Source organism: Mesocricetus auratus, unplaced genomic scaffold (assembly GCF_017639785.1).
Source record: "Mesocricetus auratus isolate SY011 unplaced genomic scaffold, BCM_Maur_2.0 Super-Scaffold_100021, whole genome shotgun sequence".
Taxonomy (NCBI): domain Eukaryota; kingdom Metazoa; phylum Chordata; class Mammalia; order Rodentia; family Cricetidae; genus Mesocricetus; species Mesocricetus auratus.
In genome coordinates this window covers 4,250,383-4,275,409 of record NW_024429202.1, presented here as the reverse complement: position 1 = coordinate 4,275,409, position 25,027 = coordinate 4,250,383, and the positions used below count along the sequence as shown (strand labels likewise).

Here is a 25,027-nt window from a genome sequence, read left to right as displayed (position 1 = left end):
TCCGGAAATGCACTTTGCATGCGTGATCCTCTTAGTCCATCGCAATGGGCATGGACTTCCAGTGTCCATCAAGGCCTTAGCTTAGCTGCTGTGTCAGCATCAGCAGCTGGGGGCAGAAGCAGCTGTTGAGATTCCTCTGTGTGACTCTTTTTCCACATCACCTGTTAATTGACTTTCAGTTCAGGTCACAGAATTTATTGTCACGTGAACACAACAGTGAAGTGAAACCTGTGTTTAAGTTCTGCAAATAGCTTCCAGACACTTCCAGAACACCTCAAGTCAGGTTCTATATTTGAGTTTGTGGTTTTACATGCACAGTTATTTGCTGACCCACCTCAGCAGGAAGAGAGGAAGAGAGAGAAGGAGGGAGGGAGGGAGGGAGGGAGGGAGGGAGGGAGGGAAGGAGGGAGAGCACAATCCAGCTAGATTTGAGCCAAATTTCAAATTTTCAGGCTATTTAACCACTCACTGCGTTGCACTCTCCAAACTGTTGCCAGCATGTTGATATCTGTGTATTTTGCTAGTTCGTGTAAATCAACCATGGCGCGTATCAGGACTTTCTATCAACAGAAGAATCTCTGATTGGAAGCACATCAGTGTATGCTCCTCCATCTGTGTGCACATGTATCCATACCAAACTTTCTTTGGTTCCGATCTGAATGGCTCTGAATTCATTCACATAAGTCTTTGTGGTATAATCTAATTTTTGCTGACAGCACAATGCCACTGACTCGTCCTTACATTGTGTAAATTCCTTTCTTGGAGAAAATATAAGTCCCCAAAAGTGTAGAGAATGACAGGCCAGTTCCTGATGATCTCACTATTCCCAAGTTGCTTCTGATGGTTTTTAACTAAAAGAAACAGCATTAATCTGGTCCGCGATAGAGAGTCCTTGCATCCTCTGGAGCTCCAAGAGCCAGGTCTCCACTGTCTGCGTCTTTCTCACCATTCTGGTCTCCTGAGCTCCCACTGTAATGGCCCTTTAAGCTCTTCTTATAGCATTCAAGGGCATTTATAGCCCAAAGTTTACAACTCTTCTACATTCTTACCACAAAACACTTTGGAAGCCTAAGGACCACAGTCAGATTTATGTACCAATGCCCCCGCTTCTCAGGACCAGTTTTCTATCTGTTGCTGTGATAAAATACTCAACAAAAGCAACTCAGGAGAAAGAGGTTACACTAGCTCACGGTTCATGGCAGGGTTTCACGGGAGTGGCAGCTTGAGACAGCATCTCACATTGCATCCTGGATCAGGAAATATAGGAGTGGGTACATACGTGTTTTGTGGATGCCTGGTGGTTGGTCTTACACAGTCCAGGATCCCCTGCCCAGGAAGCGATCAGGAAATATAGGAGTGGGGTACATACGTGCTTTGTGGATGCCTGGTGGTTGGCCTTACACAGTCCAGGATCCCCTGCCCAGGAAGCGATCCTTCCCACAGCTACAGTGGCTTTTCTCACACCTGTCAATCTCATCACAATGAGTCCCCACAGCCATGTCCAGGTGTTTCTAGACTCTGTCAAGTTGACAGTCAATATTGCAGGTAAAGCATGAGTTCCTTTTTTGGCTTTCTCTTCCATCCTTATAGAAGGCCACCACCTTAATTCTCTGTAGCCTCCTAACCCATGATTTCCTATTTTAATGACATAAGTTGTAGTTGCATAAAGAGTTGAGAATGCCAGTGTTATGGTAAGGAAAACTCTATCACAGCATTTATATCATTCTTAACCTTTTTGTTTTTCCTTTACCTTTTTTTAGAAGTGTGTCATCATTTATGACAATCTTTTCTGAAGGCCACTACATTTTGACGTCTAGTCTATTGTCTCCTCTGTCACAGATGTCCATTTAGGCTACACATCGGCATCAATTTCTTGTTATCCCAAGACATTGCACCTGCCATTCTAATTTATGCATCTCCTGGCACACCTTCTCATGATTTCTCTCTGAGAAACATACTAGTGTTTTATCACTATGTCATGAAGATTTTGCATTTGCAGTATTGCAACATATTGCTAAATTTCTTTTTAAAATATATGCTTAATTTGTACTTCTATCAACAGTTTGTGAAAATTGCTGTATCCTTATGTCTCCGCCAGCACTTATTTCCTTAGCCTTCATTTTGTAATTGCTGCAGCCTGATGGGCATGGAATAATTTATCTTTATAGTTCTAATATCTACAGTCATTATTATAACTTGGAGCCGTTTTCTAATGCCCATTAAGTATATTTCTAATTTCTTTGAGTTATCAAAGTCATCTCCCTTTCTCATTTTTTCCCAGTTTTTGTTTTCTTGTTGATATCAACTACCATTTTGGAGGGATTAAAATCTGCTCGTGTGTTTTCTTATCTTGTCATCAATGTTGTGTTGTTTGTTATATATAAGTGTCTAGTGCATTCTGGTATTTGTATGCATAGTAAGAAAAGTCATGCTCTTTATTTTATTTTGGTGTGTGTTTGTGTATATATGCAAAAGCACAGGCATGTGTATGTATGCTGAATGCATGTGAGTATGTATACATTCATATGTGCAGGTGTTCTGATCTGTGTTGGCATGTGTGTTTGTATGTGGGCATTCATATGTACAAGTGTGCTGCCCTGTGTGTGCATATGTGGGAACCAGAGGTCAAGATCAGGTGTCTTCCTCTATCATTATTCTTATATAATAACTTCTTATAATTTCATGGTCTTTGTTGCCCTTCTGAATAATTATGCTCCCTGGTAAATTCTTGTTAGGCTACTACAACTTAATTGATTTTCACATTTTGATCTTGCAAACCCAGTAAACTTTTTTAAAAAATGTTTTTCCTCGTGTGTGTGTGTGTGTGTGTGTGTGTGTGTGTGTGTGGTGTATGTGTGAATGCATTCTCATCTGTGAGTGTGGGAACAAGCATGGAGGTCATGGTATTTATTTTCCATTTTGTCTCAGACAGGATCTTTTCTTTCTTCCACTGCACACCCCAGCCTAGCTGCCTCACCACCCCCACTGTACACCCAGGCAGGGTGGACCACCCCCTCTCTGCACAGACCAGGCAGGGTGGACCACCCCCTCACTGTATACCCCAGGCAGGCTGCCTTATGATCTAGATCCTCTTCTCCCTGCTCCCATCCAGCCTTAGGAGCAATGGATGACAGACATCTTCTATCATACCTGGATTTCTGTGGGTTCTGGAATTCAGACTCGGGTCCTCATGTTGTGCCCCCACTGAGCTTCAACCCAGATTCTTGGTTCTTATCAGTTTGGTTGTAGATACTCCTGCATTTTCTAGATAAATCTCCCTAGTTTCCATGGATAGTGAAATTCTCGCTCCATCTTTTCCTATATTTGTGCCTTCTCATTAATTTTGGATTATTATACGTGGATTGGGTTTGCAGTCGAGATCTGAAGTGTCCTAGAACGCACATGCTTACCTCTGTTTCCATGACGATATCATTAAGCATTTCCCTGTGGTTGGGTTAAAGTATGGATTGTGGTTGGATAAAGTAATAAAGTTCTCACCTAGGTCAAAAGACTTAACCTCTTCCCTCCCTCCCTCCCTGCCTCTCTCCCTCCCTCCCTCCCTGCCTCCTTCCTACCTTCCCTGTGTGTGTGTGTGTGGTGTGGTGTGTGTGTGTGTGTGTGTGTTTGTGTGTGCGCGGGTGCATGCGCTGTCCTGTTCATGTGCATTTGGAGGCCAGAGGTAGACACTGGGTGTCTTTCTCAATCCTCTCCCCTATCTTTTGAGACAGGGTCTGTCACTAATGGGTTAAACTCTATGGCCAATGAGCTCCTGGAAATTGACCTGTCTCTGCTTCACCCCTACCCTTTGCTAGAGTTACAGACACACACAACCTTGCCAGGATCTTTCACGTGGGTTCTGGGAATCTGAGCTCTGTTCTCTCACTGTGGGTCTTTACCAATTGAGCCACATCTCTATCCACCAAATACTCCTTAATGTCCCCCTAGGATGCTGTTGTCACCTTCTGAGCAACACATCCACATATGTTACCAGTCACCCACCAGGTAACAGCACATAGACATTGAGAGGTTCACCTGTGAGTCTTTGCCTCATGGGAAATGCCTTGCTATTAGAAATACAATCTAAACATCGTTTGATATTCTCTGAAGGTTCTCCAGTCAAATTATTATACATTTTGCAATTTCTTTTTTCTAGACTCCTATGAACCAAGCTTCAACCCGCTCACACTGTATTTTCACTGTTCACTTGACCAGCAAGGAGCCGGGATCTGCCACTGTCAGGCATGCTAAGCTCCACTTGGTTGACCTGGCAGGGTCAGAACGTGTTGCGAAGACTGGAGTCGGGGGCCTGCTTCTGACAGAGGCCAAGTATATCAACTTGTCACTACACTACCTGGAGCAGGTGAATTGGGGGGACCGAGATCAGTTATACCTGCTGACATTGTGGCCTAGTCTAGATGTTTGTTTTTTAATTAAGGTGAAATATGCATAACAGCATTTATCTTTCTCACAGTTTGAGAGAGAGAGAGAGAGAGAGAGAGAGAGAGAGAGAGAGCAGAGTCCAAAAGAGGGCATTGGATTCCCTGTAACTGGAGTTATAGGTTGGTTGCGAACTGCCCAATATAGGTGTTTGGAACTGAACTGTGGTTCTCTTTAAGAACTGTACATGCTATGAACAGCTGAGCCATCTTTCCAGCCCCAATTTTTGATCTTTATTTTAAGTGAAGAGTTGAATAGCATGAAGTACATTCCCAAGTAATGTGCAGCCAGTCATTATCCAGTCCTAGAATTTTTCATAATCCCAACCAGAATCTCTGAACCTATGGAATATGAACACCCCTTATACCTTTTATCTTTAACCTCTGACGGCTTGTCCTTTCTGTCTTTCCGACTTTGCCTTCTTCAGATTCTGCAGGTGGAATCACTCCATGTGTGTCCTTTCATAGTGTCTTTGTATAGTTGCATAATGATTCCTTGGTCCCTCCACACAGTAGCATATAACACAGTTCTATTTCCTCTTGGGGCTTGAGCACATGCATGGCCCTCAATTTGTTTATTCCCTGGTCTATTTGGGCTGCATTGTCCCTCTGCTATAGCCAGGAGCCCTTCTGGGAACATCCATGTATCTACTAGAGCTATGTAGACACCATTCCATTTAAACCCCACAATGCCCTTCTGCTGGAGGTGTTAACTTCTCCATTTTTACAGATTGTAAGTATTTACCATCCCAAGGTCACCCACCTAGTAACAGGATTTAGGTTTGATATGAGTTTTCACTGGGTCCAGCACACAATCATTTTTATTGCTTCCAAAGAGAGAGGGGTACCGTTGCCTTATTATCTGTATTGTAGAATTAGTGCTGAACATGGATCCAGCCTCCAAATGGTCTCCTGCTGCCTGTTCTGTTTGTTTCCCCAACTCAGAGATTACCCCTGAGAAGGTAGCTCAGATATGAATAGTATTCTGACAGCTTCTGGTAACTTCATCTGGTCAGTAATTTTCCTGCTATGGTGATCTCTTAGCCTTGGCTTGCCTTGAGCCTCCCACATTCCCTCCTGACTACCATCCAACCCACTAGCTGCTCTATTTGTAACTTTTGAATCTGACTCCAAGAGCAAAGAAAAATCACCCAGATTTAGGTAGATAATCTCCTACCCCATCTGTAAAATGAATGGATTGGATGGAGGACTTCTGGTGTTCCTCTCTTGTCCCTGAATGTTTAGCCTAAAATATTTTAGGAACAATGACAATAGAAAGCCTCTTTAATGCCTAAGGAAACCTTTTGGGACTAGTGTCTTGGTGCTTACGAGTAGTCGTGCACTGAAGAGGCCAAGCCAGGGGAACCTTCCCGAATGAGAGGATATGGTTAGCTTCATCCCTGAGAACTCCGAAATGCAGCGCCTTGATGAGGGCCTGAGGCATTGGCCATTTCGGTGCTTTTGACAAGAATCATCATTTCTAAACTCTTTCTTGCTCAAATATTCCAGGCACTTATACTGATGGAGCTTTTCGCTTAATAGGACATTTACTGGAATCAATGATATATGCCTATAACAGGCTGTATTCAAATTGCCTTATTCCAAAGAAATGTGTCTATGTGTTCAGATTGCAGCATGGTTTTAATTCCTATTGTGTCCATCTGTTCATAGAAAATTACACTCTTCAGCTGAATCAAACTTTCTACCAATTGTAATCACTCAGGAGAAACAGTCTTCCCACATCCAAGTCCTTCCTTCTTTCCACGCAATCTCCTCAGATTCCTGGCTCTGGTTAGAATTATTCCAGTCCTCACAACTTTACAACCCTTGTGAACATTCATAATGCCTATGTGGCCCTTGTTTTTTCTTTAATTACTTTTCTAGCAAATATTGATGATGGTCTTATGAAAGCCAGCTTTGTCAGCTTGACAAAGCCAGGAGTCACCTTGGAAAAGGCTCAATGAAGATTGTCTCTATTGGGTTGTCCCATGAACATGTCTGTGGGGATTGACTTCATTCATTTCATTGATCTGGGATGACCTGGCCCATTGTGAGTGGCACCATTCCCTAGGCAAGGGTCTTGAACTATATGAAAATGGGCAAATGGCGCTGAACAAGAGTGAACCCGTGAACGTACACTCGCTGGTCTCTCTGTTCTTCACTAGGGATGTTAAGTGACTAGCTGTTTGAAGTTTCTGCCTTGACCTCCCCCCGGAGTAATCTGGAATGACAAACTAAAATAAGCCCCTTTCTCCCCCAAGTTGTTTTGTTTCAGGGTATTTTGTCCACAGCAACTGGAATGAGAGTAGGGTAGATCTGTAATGTGCTGAGGGTCATAGACACGGCCTTACCCCAGAGGTCTGAAGCAGCGACCATCATGAGAACATTAGCTGCACCTCAGATGGGAGCTGGGACAAGCAAGGAAAGGATGAAGACAGATTGGCTGAGACCGGGGAAGCACCAGTTAATGACGCCTCTGAAACGAAGAACGGGTGGGCGGGAGCAAGGCAAGGGTGAGGTAGGTCAGGTCAGGTCCTGGGAGCTATGAGCAAGTAGAGCTACAACTCCCCAGCCCAGAGGACCGTTCACCAGGCTAAATGTCACTCATGCGGCATTGGCCTTCAGCAATTCTGCTTCCTTTCCACCCACCACATCAGGACAGCTGTTAGCTATTTTCTCTGAGACTCAAGTGCCTTCCCAGGCAGAGAGGAGACTTGGCATGAGGTCACGGGAAAGAAGACACTAGCAGGAGAGGGAAGGAGAATGGGTGTGGGAGGGAGGCTCAGACATGGCCATGGAAGACTGCTGGTGAGCGGACGGGAGGTCAGAGGAGAGCTACCTTCCTGAAGACACAGAGACGGATGGAGCACTCAGCAATGGGCAGTGAAGAGTGCTCGAGGGAGGTCAGAGGAGAGCTACCTTCCAAAGGAAGACACAGAGACGGACAGAGCACTCAGCAATGGGCAGTGAAGAGTGCACGAGGAGATACTTAGGAAAACTGCATAGCTCGTGGGCATTTATGACAAAGTTATCTCTATGTGTTTTCCTGTGTGGCTCGTAAAACAGGGGAGAGTAACTGGCTCATCCATCCACTCGGTAGGTAGCGGTCAAGTCTCCACCAGAAGCGGTGGGTTTTGCTGGACAGTGGGGTGGATTCCTGAGAACAAGCTATGATCATGGAACCTGTGAACCAGCAAAGCTAAGAACCTGTTCTGTTGCCGTGATAGCGCCACCATCAAAAGCAGCTTAGGCAAGGAAGGGTTTGCTTCAGCTTCCGGGTGACAGCTCATCACTGAGGAAGGGACTCAAGCAGGAACTTGAAGCAGAAACCACAGAGGAACTCCGCTTGCTGCCTCACTCACACACCCATACTTAGCTGACTTTCTTAGACAGCCCAGGAGCCCCTGGCAAGGGCATGGTGCTGCCCACAGTGGGCGGGGCCCTCCTACACCAATGAGCAAACAAGACAGTCCCCCTCTCCAGATGTGTGCACAGGCCAGTCTGATCTGGGAAAACCCTGAATGGGGACTCTGTCCTCAGGGGACTCTAGGCAGTGTCAGGTTGACAGCTAAGGCTAACTAGAACAGAACTAACACCTACCTATAGTCAGATAAACCCGTTATAGACTCCATGTAAGTGCTGATAACTGATCACACCCTCTGTCTCCCAGTTTCAGCATAACAGACTGCGGAAGAGGGGCTAGTCTGCTAGGCTGCTTTGCATTAATTAACTTGCATTGGGTTAGAAATTTCTCACAACTAGAATTCTAGTTGTCTTGCTAGTCATGTTTAAGAGACCTCACACCTGCTAAAACTCGGCCAGCCTAAGTTTGCTGACTTTACATGTTTAAGTGATTAATATTCAGTTTGCCAGAATATTGTTGGTTTTGGAGTTCTCTTTATGTATGCAGCACTTTTTCCAAAGCATTTCCTCAAAAACACTTCAAGCTGCAGTAACAGGGCACCTCTTAGCCGCAGAGCCCGAGTTCGTGTGAGGAGAAGGATAGAGAGTATGTGTACTTGTGCTAACTGTAAACTTCAACAAGTGCCTGGGGTGACCTGAGGTCTCCATCAGCCCAAACAGCTAGTGAGAAACCGCTGGGAGCCAGTGCTTGCCCCCCCCGCCACTTCAGAAATCAACTGAGGCTGCCCTTAGCCATCAGCCAGTCCCCAGCTCCTACCCAATGAGCTCCCACACTGTGCTCCCCCCGCAGTGAAGGTGCTGGGCCACGGAGAGCCATGGCTGCTCCCAGTCTTGGTTGGCTTCTGTACTCTTCTGTACTTTTTAAAGAAAATCCCCCTTGGAGGCTGTACAGACGCTCAGTGGCAAAGAGCACTTGCTGCTCTTGTAGACCAGAGTTCAGTTTCCAGAACCCACATCAGGTAGCTGACAGCTGTCTGTAAGCACAGCTCCAGGGGGTCTGATGCCTTCTTCTGACTTCATAGCCACCTGCATGCATGTGCACATTCACACACACGTGCACACACACACACTCACACGCACATGCACAAATACAATAAATACATAGAAATTAAATAAAATCTTTTAAAAATAAGAAGCAAACCTAATCCATGAAGTAGCTGAATTGTTGATAGCATCACAGTGTCTAGGTTGTGAAGGAATCATTAAGGGTGGTGTGAGGTTCTGTTCTTTGTTCCTAACAGAGTGCTGTAAGGAATATTTTGCCACTGTAACTATATGTGAAATTCAGAGTAGGGGAAACATTTCAAATCAGTTATACAACAATAACAAAGACCCAAGGGGGCTGAAAGATTGCTCAGCGGTTAGGAACACACACTGGTCTTTTTTTTTTTTTCCAGTTTAAATTTAGATAAGAATCAAGGTTGCTTCACAAGTCAATTCCAGGTCCCTCTCCCATTCCCTCCCTTCCTCCCGTGCCCTCCCCCCCCCATTATCCTCTCATTTCTCCAGGGAGGGTGAGGCCCTCCATGGGGGTGTCCATAGTGTGTCATTTCATATAGGGCAGGGCCTAGACCCTTTCCCAAGAGTTCTGGGTGAGAGTGCACCTCACATTGTTCTATTGGAGTCCAAAGTCCGTGTGTATACTTGGGATGGGTACTGATCTGCTGCCCAAGGCTCAATAGATTCCCTAGGCCTCTTCACTGACACCCAGCTTCAGGGGGTCTTGATCAGTCCCATGCTGGCTTCCCAGGCTAATGCCTGGGATTCAAGAGTTAACCTTTGTCTGGTCAGCTGTTTCTGGGGGTTAAACCAGCCCAGTCTTAATCCCTTTGATCATCAGTCCTCCCTCTCTGTTACTGGCTTTCTTGAGTTCAGCTCAGTACTTAACCAAGGGAGTCTGCCTCTTCTTCGATCAGCCACTAAATAAAGTTTCTGTTTCCCAGACTCTCTGGCCATAGGATTGTAGGCTGGCACTCCCCAGATCTATGTCTAAAATCCATATATGAGAGAGTACATGCCATGTTTCTCTTTTGTGACTGGGTTACCTCACTCAGGATGGTTTCTTCTAGTGTCATCCATTTGCCTGCGAATCTCATGATTCCATTATTTTTTTCTGCTGAATAGTACTCCATTGTGTAGATGTACCACATTTTCTCTATCCACTCTTCAGGTGAGGGACATCTAGGTTGCTTCCACGTTCTGGCAATTACAAATAAAGGTGCTATGAACATAGTGGAACAGACCTCTTTGTTGTATGAATGGGCATCTTTTGGATATATACCTAAGAGTGGAGTTGCTGGGTCTTGTGGTAGGTTTATTCCCATTTTTCTGAGGAATCTCCACACTGATTTCCAAAGTGGCTGAACCAGTTGGCACTCCCACCAGCAATGGAGGAGTGTCCCCCTTTCACCACATCCTCTCCAGCATAAATTGTCATTGGTGTTTTTGATTTTAGCCATTCTGACAGGGGTGAGATGGTATCTGAGAGTTGTTTTGATTTGCATTTCCCGGATGGCTAAGGATGTTGAGCACTTTCTCAAGTGCCTCTCAGCCATTTTAGACTCCTCTATTGAAAACTCTCTATTTAGTTCTGCAGCCCACTTCTTAATTGGGTCCTTTGCTGTTTTGGAGACTTGCTTCTTGAGTTCTTTGTAAATTTTGGAGATCAACCCTCTGTCAGATGTGGGATTAGTGAATATTTTTTCCCATTCTGTGGGCTGCCTTTTTGTCTTGCTGATTGTGTCCTTTGCCTTACAGAAGCTTCTCAGTTTCAGTAGGTTCCATTTATTAATTGTTGATCTTACTGCCTGTGCTACTGGTGTTATGTTCAGGAAGCTGTCTCCTGTACCAATTCGTTCAAGGGTACCACCCACTTTCTCTTCTAAGAGGTTCAGTGTGGCTGGATTTATGTTGAGGTCTTTGATCCATTTGGACTTAAGTTTTGTGCATGGCGATAGACATGGATCGATCTGCATTCTTCTACATGCCAGACTCCAATTATGCCAGCACCATTTGTTGAAGATGCTTTCTTTATTCCATTGTATATTTTTAGCTTCTTTGTCAAAGATCAGATGTTCGTACGTGTGTGGGTTAATACCCGGGTTTTCAATTCGATTCCATTGGTCTACCTGTCTATTTTTGTGCCAATACCAAGCTGTTTTCAGGACTATAGCTCTATAATAGAGCTTGAGGTCAGGGATGGTGATGCCTCCGGACGTTGCCTTGTTGAACAGGGTTGTTTTGGCTATCCTGGGTCTTTTGTTTTTCCATACAAAATTGATTATTGTTCTTTCAAGGTCTGTGAAGAACTGTGCTGGGATTTTAATGGGGATTGCATTGAATCTGTAGATTGCTTTTGGCAGGATTGCCATTTTTACTACATTGATCCTACCTATCCAAGAGCATGGGAGATCTTTCCATTTTCTGAGGGCTTCTTTAATTTCTTTCTTTAAAGATTCAAAGTTCTTACGATACAGGTCTTTCACTTGTTTGGTTAGCGTTACCCCAAGGTATTTTATGTTGTTTGTGGCAATTGTAAAGGGTGATGTTTCTCTGATTTCTCTTTCAGCCCTTTTATCATCTGTATATAGTAGGGCTACTGATTTTCTTGAGTTGATCTTGTAGCCTGCCACTTTGCTGAAGGTGTTAATCAGCTGTAAGAGTTCCCTGGTAGAGTTCTTTGGGTCATTTAGTTCAGTTCCCAGCATGCGTGTCAGGCAGCTCACAACCTCCTCTGACTATATGTGCAGGGTCCAATGCCTTTGGCCACCATAGGCATCTGTACTCTTATGCACATACCCCAAACACACATGGATACACACACACACAGGATTAAAATTACTCTTCAAATCTATTCAATGTGGTCTGGACTTACAACATTGCTCAAAGAGACCTGCTCAGGGTCCTCTCTTGTGGTAATGTATTATTTATCATTCATCAAAGCTAGCCTGAGGGTTCAGAAAGCGAAACTAGCCACAAGCCATACATGTCAGGCAGTGGTGATACACAACTTTAATCACAGGACTCAGAAGATAGGCAGATGGATCTCCGTTAGTTCAAGACCACACTGAGCTACACGAAATTGATCCAGTCCTAAAGAGAAACAGCTCACACGAAGGTGATCGCAGCACTTGAGATCACACGCCTTTAATCCCAGGGCTGGATAGGTATAAAAGACAGGAGCAAAGGGGCTTATGTGGCGAGTTAGTTTCCAGACAGAAGAACAAGAAGAATGTTGCACTGTGAGAATTCGTGGAGCCAGGATCACCCTTTAAGTCTGAGGTAGAGGTAAGAGCTAGTGACTGGCTGCTTTGCTTATCTGACCATTTGCTTGAACCCATATATATATCTGGGTTTTTTCTTTGTGTTACACTCACTCAGGTAATGGGCCAGACCTACACCGCAGACTCTACCACACTACTGAGTGCCTCCCATTTAATAACTACCCCAGAAGTTCTCCCCTGATCTTTGTGGATGCATATGTGTGTGAGGCATGCGTGTGATCCGTGCATATGAATTGTGCAGTGTGGAGCCAGAGGAGAATATTGGGTGTCTCCTATTTCTTTCCATCTTGATGCCTTGAAATGGGGTATCTCACTGCTGCCCTGACACAGGGTATCTCACTGAAACAGAAGCTCATCGTTTGGCTGAGCTCGGCTGGCTGGCAAGTGAGCTTCTGCGACCCACCTGTCTCTGTGTCCACCAGTGTTGGGGTCACAGGCATGCACAGCCACATAGCAACTTTTTACACAGATGCTGGAGATTTGAGCTCATGTACTCCTGCCTGTACAGTAAGCACTCCCTCACACAGCCATCTCTGAAGCCCTCTCTCTTGACAACGTCCCTCTAAGATGCTCAGGCATTCTGGTCCCTTCTTTACAAGGAAAGGGACACTCCCATTCCGTTGAGACTTTCCTCAGTCACACAAACGAGAAAGCTGGACTCTGCCTCCAAATCCAGGCTTCTTTCTTCTGTCACACATAGCTTTATTTCCTGAATTTTAGGACCACAGTCCCACTTGGATGTTTAATTATTTTCTCTAGCAAATTTAGATCCCTTCATGGTGAGGATGGGGTGTGTCCATCCCAGATCCAGGGATTAGATCCTTATTGGCCAGAGCAAACTGGAGTCTTCCTCTGGCTACAGTGATCAACCCATGGGTATTCTAGGGTCCCAGATGCTCCCTAGGGAAGCTCAGGATGAAAGAAAAGAAGTCTTTTCTCATATGAGTTATGAGTAAAGAAGCGTGTAACATCAGGGTGTTATCTGTAGAGCTTTCCTGTTCCCACCCTCGTGCCTGAGACCGGCGTGACTCACGTGCTCTGTAACTTGCAACCAAAAGTGAGTTCAGGAACCTCCAATTAATATCACCAGGAAGGTTTCTAAGCATATTCTTTGTGCTGCCCACATCAGTGTTGCCAAGAACAGTAGTGAGTATTGACGTCTTGCAAAAGAGGTGAAAAGTGGGGGGGGGGGTGAGATGCTTAATTGGTGATTTTGGAGCAGCCATGCTGCTCCCTCTTCCGGCAGGTGCTTGGGAGGCCAGGAGGGGGGGTTGGGTTCCCTAGCACAGGAGACACAGGAGGTTGTGAGCCACTCAGCGTGGGTGAGAGGGATGGAACTCAGATCCCCTGAAGAGCAACAGGTGCTCTTAACCACTGAGCAGCTTCCCCAACCCTGCTTTTGTCATTTTTCAGTGAAAGCTCTTATTACAGTGACTGTTTTGTGCCCAGATCTTGGGTATCTCCTGTGTTTAACGAGTATATCTATTTTAATTACCTAATTATTATATTTAATTTTAATATTATGTTTTGTATTCACATTATTGAAAGTCCATTGTCGGGTCTGCCTTTCCTGCCCAGCTAACGCCATCATCTGTCCACTTCCCACAGGTCATCATTGCCCTTTCGGAAAAACACCGCACACACATCCCTTACAGGAACTCCATGATGACCAGCGTGCTCAGAGACAGCCTGGGAGGGAACTGCATGACCACGATGGTCGCCACCCTCTCTGTAGAAAAGAGGAACATTGATGTACGAAGTCCTTCTCCCTGCAGCTCTTAGTCTAAGTCCTGTCACTGGGTGGTGAGGTGGAGTTGCGGGGCTGGGGCGAGTTGGCATCTTTTGAGCAGTGCTGATGTGCACTCTCTGGGTATCTGGGAGCCATCCTGAGATCTGGTCCTCGACTCTCTCGGATGGTGGTCCCCAGATGCTTAGCCAGGGGATATGCAGAAGGGCTTCCATGGGTAGCCATGGAGCCAGCTGGGGTCTTGTAAGGGACAGATTAACATTTGGGATGTAGACATTCCCCCAAAGAGGAAAACAAGGCAGAAGGTACACCCCAAGCCAGCGCCGAGTCATTCACGGTGAATGGTGTGAACACCTCTCCTTCGGTGTATTATGAACATTTATTCTGTGGTCTTGCATGTTTGTGGTGCCTATGACTTTCATGTGACATTCTGGTTTAACAGAGTCAAATATACACCAGTTGCATCTTGGGACCCCAGGATTGCCCATAATTTTGACAATTTGCTTATTTATTTTGTCATTTTGCCAAGCCAAACCCATTCTAAAAAATAGAAAACAATATCCTAGGGCCAAACCCCCTCATTTTGAGGCATAGTTATTTACTGTGATTTTCCAGACATCTTACTCTTTCGGTATCTTTACCTGTTAATGAAAATTAAGTTTATTATGCCTTTCTATGCCATCATATTTTAAGAGGTTATTTTGTGGTTTTCCTTAGGAGTCCATCTCTACCTGCAGATTTGCTCAGCGAGTGGCCCTCATCAAAAACGAAGCCATCCTCAATGAAGAAATTGACCCCAAACTGGTAAGCAAATGCTTGATTTCTGAGATGGGGACTTACATTGCTCAGGCTGGTCTGAAGCTTCATCTGCAGGTGAAGATAACCTTGAACTTGTGGCTGTCCTGTCACCCGAGTACTGGCATGGCAGGCATGAACCACCACATCTGGTTTCCGTGTTGCTGAGATAGCGCTGGGGTTTTGTGCACGCTGGGCAAGTGCTGTGTGCTTTGAGTTGCATCCCCAGCCCCGGTAAGAAACTTACTTTTTAAATTAGGCTCAAAGAAATATATGTGCTTAACGTAGATATGTATGACCAGCTGGACCTGGTTGTAGGCAGTGGCTCTGTGCTAGGCAGTGTCTAAGACCCTGCATGCATTCACTGATGTAATTCTCAGCATCCTTAGGATGAGCTCTTCTGGCTGTCTCCATGGATAGTGAAATTGAGCTACAAGGGTGTGAAATAACTTGCTCATAGTCTTAGTGAGAGTGGGTAGCAGAGCTCAGTATTCAGGCTCAAGAAATCTGCTACATGACCCATCGTGGCTGAACACATCCAGCAGGCTGACCTGCAGTGGCTCAGTGGCTCAGCGGGCCAGTGCTTACCCAGCCTGTGGGGATCACAGACCCTGGCCTGAAACCCACCCCTCCATCAGCCTGGGAGCAGGCAGCTGCTAGACAATTGTTTACTGAAAACAATTCAGTGCCATAAGCTCCTGATAAGGGCTTGATAAGGGTTCAGTCACTGAAACACCCTGACTTTGATCCCCACCCCCCAACCCCTCCACCCACCATGGCTAGCTACTTCTGCTGTATCAAGTCATCTTTTACACATCTCATAAGGAGAGAGAGTTATTAAGTAGAAATATTTTGCACAAGCATCCTGTTACATATTTTAGAGTTGATTCATGAAAAATTAACAGTTTTCTTGGTTTCATAAAAATAACTCCTGCCTCATCAAAGCAACTTTTTTATGCTAGGAAATCACAGATACAAGATTCAATTACTCACTTTGAATATGTCTTTTCCTTTGTGTTTGTAAGTTCTCTGAAAGGAAAGGCAATATTGGATCAACCCAGACCACCCTCCAAAACTCTGACTAAATCTCCCAGATTTGTCAAATTCCAAGATTAAGATTGTATATTTTTAATCACTTAGTCTTTCTCATTTCTATAGAAAATAAGCTGATGTGAGCCACATCACTGTGGCTGCCCCTGTCTCTCCTGCATCCCAAAAGCATCATTCTAGCTGCCCCTTCTCCTCTATATCTCAAGAGCATTGTTGTGCAGAATGAGACAGGTCCTATTATCTGGAAGGCAAATATTAGCTCACAATTTGTGGAAAATAAACATAAGACACTGGAAGCTTTTCTTTATACGTTTTGCCAGAAAGACTTTCCTTTGAATGATCTGAAGGCAGAGGACACCAGCATGTGTTTGATGTTGGTCTGTGACAGATTTAAAGCAAAGAGAGATCAGGAGCAAAAAGCTAATAACTGATAATTGAAGCAATCACTGTGGTTCCTCCTACCGCTGACTGGCATGGTAACTGCCCAATGTGGCTTGCTAGTCTCTGTAATAATGGCACCTAAAACCACACATTGGTGCTTATTATCTTCAAGTGTGAAACTTGCCTGAAATACAAGAAAAATGTGTCCTGGAGTGGGGGCAGGTGGGATGGTTCAGAAGTTAAGAGAGTACACTGATTTTGAAAAAAACAAAAAACCTAAGTTCATTTCCTAACACTGATGTCAGGTGATTCACAACTGCCTGTATCTGCAGCTCCAGAAACTGATGTCCCAGGCAGGCATCATCTGCACACATGGCCACGTGCCCACACACAGACATAATTTCTAAAATGATAAAACAAATCTGTTTTAAAGAAGTGTTAAAATCCACCCAAGATACAATTTGGCTGGATTTCCTGTGTTTTACTCTCAGATTTAATGCCAGTTATGGTGCCTCCCTGCATGATCAGAATCACCACACACTAGTACTTCAAAGCGACGTGGTGAAGCAAGGGACATGAGCTGGGCAGATTCTGATGTGACTGGACATGGGTCAGGCTCTCCCTAGATGCCTCTGAGTCCACAGGAAATCTGTGGGAGGCACGGCCTTGGTAATGTTAGTTTGGGTAATCAGTACTTAGAAAACGTGGAACCAGGAGACAGCTCAGTTGGTTAAGTGCTCACTATGTAAGCATGAGGTCCTGAGTTTGACCCCCACAAGAGCACTGGTGTGATGGTCACACTTGTGCACCCAGTCCTGGGGAGGAAGAGGTAGGATAACTCCTTGGGCATGTGCTCCCTCCTACACGCATCCACAGCACAGTAACGGAAAGCCTAACGCACAGTCTCAGTTCAGGAGAAGCTGTCAAGTGAATGACTACTTCTTGTCCAAAGGGTTGTATTCTGTGTGGCTTGAAGGTTTCCAACTGTGTTTTGAAAGGAGGCCGACAAGAGAAACATGTCAGGCTGTGCATTTTCACAAAGTCCCTGGAGCCTCTGTCCAAAATGTTGTGTGATTTGAGGGCCTGTTGGTCCTGTTGATGTGGTCAAGGGAACCTGAAGCTCACTCGTATCGAGTTCTGTAAGCATCTTTAGAATCTGCTACCTGAGGAGAGGGGAGCCCAAGGCTGAGGTGTCCTTGAGTGTGGACAAACAGTGTTAACCCAGGGATGGAAGTCACAGTCCTGGACCCCTGAGAATGGGTGTCTGCTTCCTTCCCTAACATAAAACCAGCTAAGAGGGAGCCAGAAAATAAGTCTATTCCCTGATATAGAGACACCAGGAAGGCCATCCCAGACTTCAGGTGTGTGTGTGTGTGTGTGTGTGTGTGTGAGATTAAGTAAGTGGGTTTGTGCAAGTAAGTACAGGTGCCTGTGGAGGCCAGAAGAAGGCATCAGATCTCTTGGATCTGGAATTATAGGCAGTTGTGAGTCACCTAACATGGGTGCTGGGAACTGAACTCAGGAACTCTGAAAGAGCAGTACTCAGTCCACTGAACCAACCCTCCATCCCTCCAGCCTCATATTGAGAATTTGAAAGTCTTATCCCTCCTTCATACAGGTTGAATTTCACATGCACAAAATCCCCTTGGTCTTAAAGTTTGTTTTTGTTTGTTTGTTTGTTTGTTTGTTTGTTTCGGTTCTCACTCTGGAGCCCTGGGTGGCCTGGAACTCACAGAGATCTACCTGCCTCTGCCTCTGCCTCCAGAGAAGCTATCCCCAAGTAAGAAAGTGAGAGAGTAAACAGATGTATTGGAAAGGGGCAGGCGGTAGGAGGCAGAAGAGCTGATGCTAACTTAGCTGGTTTGGGGTCTCCGGTTCTCGAGGTTGGGTACAAACTAATGCCCCGCCTTTTTACCTGTCCTGGGGCGCTGTGCTGGGTAGTTTTATGTGAACTTTACACAAGCTAAAGTCACCTGAAAGGAGGGAACCTCAATTAAAAAAATGCCTCAATTAAGCAAATCGTAAGATTGGTCTATAGCCAAGTCTGTAGGGTATTTTCTTCATTAGTGACTGATGGAGGGGGTGTGCCCATGGTGGGTGGTGCCACGTCTGGGCTGGGGGTCCTGGGTTCTGTAAGAAAATAGTCTGAGCAAGCCATGGGAGCAAACCAGTAAGCAGCACACACACCCGTGGGCTCTGCATCAGCTCTGCCTCCAGGCTCCTGCCCTGCCTGAGTTCCTGCCCTCACTGCGTTTGATGATGGACCGTTGTGTGGAACTGTGAGTGACATAAACCCTGTCCTCCCCAAGCTGCTTATGGTCATGGCGTTTCCTCCCAGAAAGAATGACCCTAACTAGCACAGGTGTCTTTCGATCCCATAGCAGGAGGGGCAAAGAAGTAAGGAAAGCTATATTTTATAATTGTTGGCTTCTGGTGTATTGGAAAGAAACTTATAAATGGATTATCGACCAAATAAATTCCCTATCAATTTTTGGTTACACTTACCTTCATGTACTCTTGGATGTTCTGTATAGATGACAGCATGATCTGCAATAGGAGCCTGTGATCTTGTCAGTGTCATGGGCCTAGCCAAGAATTTCAGTAGAATTTCAAAGACATTCTTGTCTTACTGTTTCTACCACTCATTGCTAAAATAAAGGTTTACTGTAACTTTTTGGTTGATACTCTGACTTAAATATGTTCACCTACCTTCAACTTGACTAAGTCTTTACAATATGTTGATGGATTCCTGATACTATCAAGTACTAGTTTTAGAAAAAGATGTGATGTGATGTGATGTGTGTGTGTGTGTGTGTGTGTGTGTGTACATTGGTCAAGTTGTTCTGTCACGTTCTGCTGTATGCCTTTGAGATAGTATTTCCCAATTCCCTGATAAGGACTGGTATGGCAGCTGGGATAATCTCCACCAACTACTGCTCCACTTGGTCCAGGTGTGGCAGGCATCCGTGTCCAAGACCTGAGCTCTAAGTGGGTGAAGAGACTGGATCTCGGGTCCTCATGTTTGAGTAGTAAGCATTCTTCCCTGCTGAGTCACCCCACACCCCCCACACACATCCACACACGCACACAAACACACACACACACACACACACACACATACCCCTTTCTTTTAGGGACACAGTCTCTTACTGGCCTGGAGCTAGCCACCAAACTGCAGGGATCCGCCTCCCGAGCATAAGGTTACATGCATGCAGCACCATGTCTAACTTTTCTTCCTGGATTTTAGGGATCACTCATGCCCTTGTGCAAAGGCAGATAGCTTACTAACTGAGCCATGTCTATAACTCTCATACATTTTGACACATTTCATTGGAATATTATATGCTCTTGAAGATTCATGATGAAGAGCTGCATAGGCCAATATAAATGAGCTCAAATCATGTGAAAGAAAAAAGAAAACAGATGCAATTATATGCAGTAATAGAGTATTCACACATATAAGGCATGCAACAAGATATTATGCATTATCTAAGGGAGCTTGCATTGGAGCATGAGTATGGAATAAATGATGACAGTGTAAGGAAGCGTTGTGATAATTCCTAACTTCATTATAGCACACTGCAGGAAGGACAGTCGAGGAGCAGAGAGAGATGTCTCAAGTTGTATCTGTAACATTTTATTTGTTTACAAAATAGTTCTAGAGCTATTTAGACCGAATGTTAATGTTAGGGACACTAATGCCTTTTAGATTGTTCTGTGTCCACTTTTGTATCCCAAAATAGTTAGTAGTTTTACATAATTAGTCACCCATGTGTGCACAGGTGGAGTTCAGAGGACAATCTGTGGGAGTCAGTTCTCTTTTCCCACCATGTGGGTCTGGGTCCCAGGGATTGAACCTGTGTGCCAGGCTTATTCCCTAGTCATTGAGCTATCTTGCACACCCAATGCCTCATAACCTTCCGAGCTACGTGTTTGCTGCCACCCAGGCTGCGATGAGCAGGAGTGGACATGTGTTCTCCCACTTTTCTCTGCACAGATGATTATCCGCTTGCAAAAGGAGATTGCAGACCTGAAGGTGGAGCTGGCCATGGCCACAGGGAAGTTGAGGCTAGACGAGCTCACGGAAGCAGAACTCCACCAGTAAGCACCCACTCGCTTCTCCTGGGCGGTCAGAAACCGCACGGGGCGGGGGCAGGAGGGTCCCAGTGAAGAGAGGAGTTTCTCCATAGGAAGAGGGACGACGCGAGACTGGCAGAATTTCTGCTGACTGGGCTTTGAGGAAGTAAAGACCACACCTGCGAGGCTGGGCATGCCTGTCCAGGGCCAGCTGAGAAGGGCCTGTAGCCTGGTCGTGTCATTTCACATTACGCACACGTGATGCTCCCAGCTGTGGGTCTCAGCTGTGAAGTCGAATTGAGAGATATCGATATCCTTGTATTGCACTCACCTTGCCTTGGGCACCAGTGTCTGCCATGCCAGAGTAAAGTCTTCCTTCATGAGTGCATGGCCCATATATCACAGTTCAAAAACACATTTGGCATGGAAGCCCGTGTTCAGGATGCTGTGCAAGCCTGGTGTTCTCACGCCAGTGAGATTTGCAGCGCTGTAGGTGCGTCATCATTCACTCTCTGACCTTGAACTGTGGAGGTGGGCTCTGTTTCTGTGCCACAGGGGATGGGTGACAAGGCTTAGCAGGCAACTGTGAGCTCTGTTTTCATAAGAAGTGGAGCTGGGCTAGGCTGCGGCTCAGTCGTAGAGAACTTTCTAGCATGCATGAAGCCCTGTGTTCCATCCCCTGGCCTTGCACAACCTGGGCATGGAGTTGCACACCTGCGATACCCACACTGGGAGGTGGAGACAGGAGCAGCATCAGAAGTGCAAGACCAGCCTTGGCTCCATAGTGAGTTAGAGCCAGCCTGGGCATGCATGGGACCACGTCTTTATTTTATTTTAAAAACTGTTTTTTTTCAAATGATATGTTCTGATTATAATTTCCTGCTCCCCTCAGCCCTTCCCAGCCTCCTGACCTCCACACCCACCACGTCCGCACATGCCCCTTCTGTCTCTTTCAGTGGAAAGCAAACAGCCTTCTAATTCGTTTGCTTTTATTTTATTTCTACTTTTTAGAGCCCATGACTTTAAAAAAGTTCTATGAGATATTTCTAAAGACACGGCCATATTACCAGTGCTCTCAAAGGGGAAGTGGGAAATACGGGAGAAAATGGTCCCATTAAACTGCCAAGTTTGATGCCTGAGTTTAGTCCTGGACTCTCAGGGTGGAAGGGGAGTGACTCTTACAAGTTGTTCTTTGATTTCCATCTTCTCACTGTCATACACTCACAGGCACACCACATACACACACACACACACACACACACACACACACACACATCAACATACCACAACATGCCACATAACACTACACATACACACCACACACATACCACACACATACACATACACATGTGCACGCACACCACACACACACAACATACCATACACATGCCACATAACACTACACAAAAACACACGCACACATCAACATACCACACACATGCCACATAACACTACACACGCACACACACACACACACATACACACACACACACATACACACACAGTTTAGTGATAAACCATTGGATCCCTGCCTGTGAGGTCTGACTGCAGCATGGAAAGTCTTCATCCAGGTTTCTGCTGTAATCGAAGCTCCTTCCTCTAGGATCATGCTTCCTAAACCTAGAGTTCAATAAGATTGCTCCACAGCTTACCTGACGGCACTGATGCATAGCAATAGAAAATTAAAGTTAAGTACACTGTCCTGATTTAGTTATTAAGAATCTGAGTCAGTACAGGGGAGCTGGATCAACAGTGAAGAGGTTCCTAGTTCAGTTGCCAGCAGCCACATGTCAGCTCACAACCACTGTGACTCCAGCTCAAGGGGCTCTGGTGCCCTCTTCTGGCCTCCAAGAACACTGCATACATGTGGTACACATGCATGCAGAGACAAACACACATAGCAAAAACAAATGAAAACTAATAATGTTACTCTTTGATCCCGGGGGACATCTTGTGAAGTATTACCAGCATTTGACCCAGCCAGGAAAACAAAACCCTGTAGGCCGGGCAGCAGCAGGAGTTTGACATAGGGAAATGAGTGTGCAAAGGATGGTATGGCTGAGATCCTCAGCCATTAGTCAGGCGTTCTGGAGATCAGTAATGGTAGGAGCCGGGGTGGGGGGTCGGGGAACGGTGTGACAGCACCATTTAATGGAATCTCCTTTACTGCAATAATGCCTGGAAGTCAACTTTGGAGAGGAGAATTTATTGTTAGCTCATGGCATGTATTTGTGTTTCTGTGCCTGGTGTGAGGCAGAGCATCATGGTAAAAAGACACAAGAGAGCATAGCTGTGTAACACATGATGGTGCCTAGCAAAGCAGAGAGAGAGAGAGAGAGAGAGAGAGAGAGAGAGAGAGAGAGAGAGAGAGAGAGAGAGAGAGAGAGAGAGAGGAGGCGGCCCAGGTCAGGGCCAGATAAAGTTCCCCAAGGATCTCCTGGTGATTCACTTTTTCAGCTATACCCTGCTTCTGAAAGTCCCCTGCATTTCCTGGAAGAGCATAGTAAGCTAAAGACCAAGCTTTGGACAAAGGAGCCAGTAAGGAACACTATAATCAGAACATGGTGGTAACGCTATCAAGAACCAAGAGCTAGCACTGCCCTGAAGGAGCTGGAACACGGGGTGCAGCCCCGCAGCACAGGCTATGACACATGGGGAGCAGCCCCGCAGCACAGGCGCTAACACATGGGGAGCAGCCCCGCAGCAAAGGCGCTAATACATGGGGAGCAGCCCCGCAGCACAGGCTATGACACATGGGGAGCAGCCCCGCACACAGGCTATGACACATGGGGAGCAGCCCCACAGCACAGGTGATAACACATGGGGAGCAGCCCCGCAGCACAGGCACTAACACATGGGGAGCAGCCCCGCAGCACAGGCACTAACACATGGGGAGCAGCCCCGCAGCACAGGCACTAACACATGGGGAGCAGCCCCGCAGCACAGGCACTAACACATGGGGAGCAGCCCCGCAGCACAGGCTATAACACATGGGGAGCAGCCCCGCAGCACAGGCTATGACACATGGGGAGCAGCCCCGCAGCACAGGCTATAACACATGGGGAGCAGCCCCGCAGCACAGGCTATGACACATGGGGAGCAGCCCCGCAGCACAGGCTATAACACATGGGGAGCAGCCCCGCAGCACAGGCACTAACACATGGGGAGCAGCCCCGCAGCACAGGCTATGACACATGAGGAGCAGCCCCGCACACAGGCTATAACACATGGGGAGCAGCCCCGCAGCAAAGGCGCTAACACATGGGGAGCAGCCCCGCAGCACAGGCTATGATACATGGGGAGCAGCCCCGCAGCGCAGGTGATAACACATGGGGAGCAGCCCGCACACAGGCTATGACACATGGGGAGCAGCCCCGCAGCACAGGCTATGACACATGGGGAGCAGCCCCGCACACAGGCTATGACACATGGGGAGCAGCCCCGCAGCACAGGCTATGACACATGGGGAGCAGCCCCGCACACAGGCTATGACACATGGGGAGCAGCCCCGCAGCACAGGCTATGACACATGGGGAGCAGCCCCGCAGCACAGGCTATGACACATGGGGAGCAGCCCCGCAGCACAGGCTATAACACATGGGGAGCAGCCCCGCAGCACAAGTGCCCTGTACTGAAGAACCACAGCTGCTATTGGAGACACCACCCAGCAGACAGCCCTGGCTTCCTCTCATCACCGCTCCCATCTCCCATCAGTGCCCAAGGTGGCTCAACTTATCCAGAATCCAGCCATTAAGCAAGTCAAGGAGTATGGCTGCCTCTGATTCTGAGTCAGGTAGAACAAGAATAGAAATTGGATCTTGGAACAACATACAAAATAAAAACCAGTGCTCTCCTGAATCCCTGTGCCCTGGGTGTTGCTTAGGAGGCTCAGCTGAAGGGTGAGTGTTTCCATGTGATGAGCTGGCTGTGCTGGACTCAGTACTTGAATGGGCAAATGGAAGGGAGTGGGAAAACACAGGGCAGCTTGGTGAGGGCTCCAGGTGGGGGTTTCTGTGATGCGGAGTAGGAGGGAGCTTGGAGCAGCCAACAGCGTTTGGGCTTCTGAGATGGGTCCGTGTGCAAATATGCTTGCCTCCAAGTCTGATGACCCGAGTTCAGCTCCCAGAGGAGGGAATCAGTTCTCTCTCTCTCTCTCTCTCTCTCTCTCTCTCTGTCTCTCTCTCTCTCTCTCTCTCTCTCACACACACCCCACCACCACTAATAATAATAATGATGATGATGATGATTAGCAATAATGTCAAAATAAGACTAATAGTCATAATTAATTGAAATAGGCATTTTAAAAGAACAGGTCTTCACACAGTAGATGAAACATCCAGGAAACCTTAAAAGTATAGAAAAGGATCTAGAAGTTGCCAGAGGAAACACAAGTCAATGTCTGATTTATTACAGATTTTTCATTAGCAACCCTGGAAGTAAGAAATAGTAGCAATTTGGGGCTGGAGAGATGGCTCAGCCATTAAAGTCTAGGCTCACAACCAAAAATACAAGAAATAGTGATTTTAAACACATAAAAATCACTTCAAGTATTTTCTAGGTCTAGCAAAGTTTATACTAAAAGTAAAGATGAAATAAAGGCATTTTACAGGCATGCAAACTTTCAGACAGAACCTAGACCTCTCCTCCCAGAGCTACAATGGTCTGCACGTTAGCAAAAGAAACTCACAGTAAAGGGCAGGAAGCAGAAGTGATTACCACATCTCTGTGGCACTTAGTGCTGCATGATATTTATATCTTGTCAATTATTAGCTCTCCTATTCTCCCATGTATGAATCTGCCAGTTTAAGAATCACCAAAGGGCTGGAGAGATGGCA

General features: G+C 46.1%; 1 protein-coding gene across 1 annotated transcript in view; it reads left to right on the top strand.

Annotated features, from left to right (window-relative positions):
- The window catches only part of Kif6 (kinesin family member 6), a 290,945-nt gene that overhangs the window by 98,354 nt on the left and 167,564 nt on the right, over positions 1-25,027 (top strand). The window contains exons 7-10 of the mRNA XM_040729501.1: positions 4,154-4,360; positions 13,751-13,894; positions 14,607-14,693; positions 20,113-20,216. Of these exons, the coding sequence (XP_040585435.1) occupies positions 4,154-4,360; positions 13,751-13,894; positions 14,607-14,693; positions 20,113-20,216 (542 nt within the window). The remainder of the gene's footprint in view (positions 1-4,153; positions 4,361-13,750; positions 13,895-14,606; positions 14,694-20,112; positions 20,217-25,027) is intronic.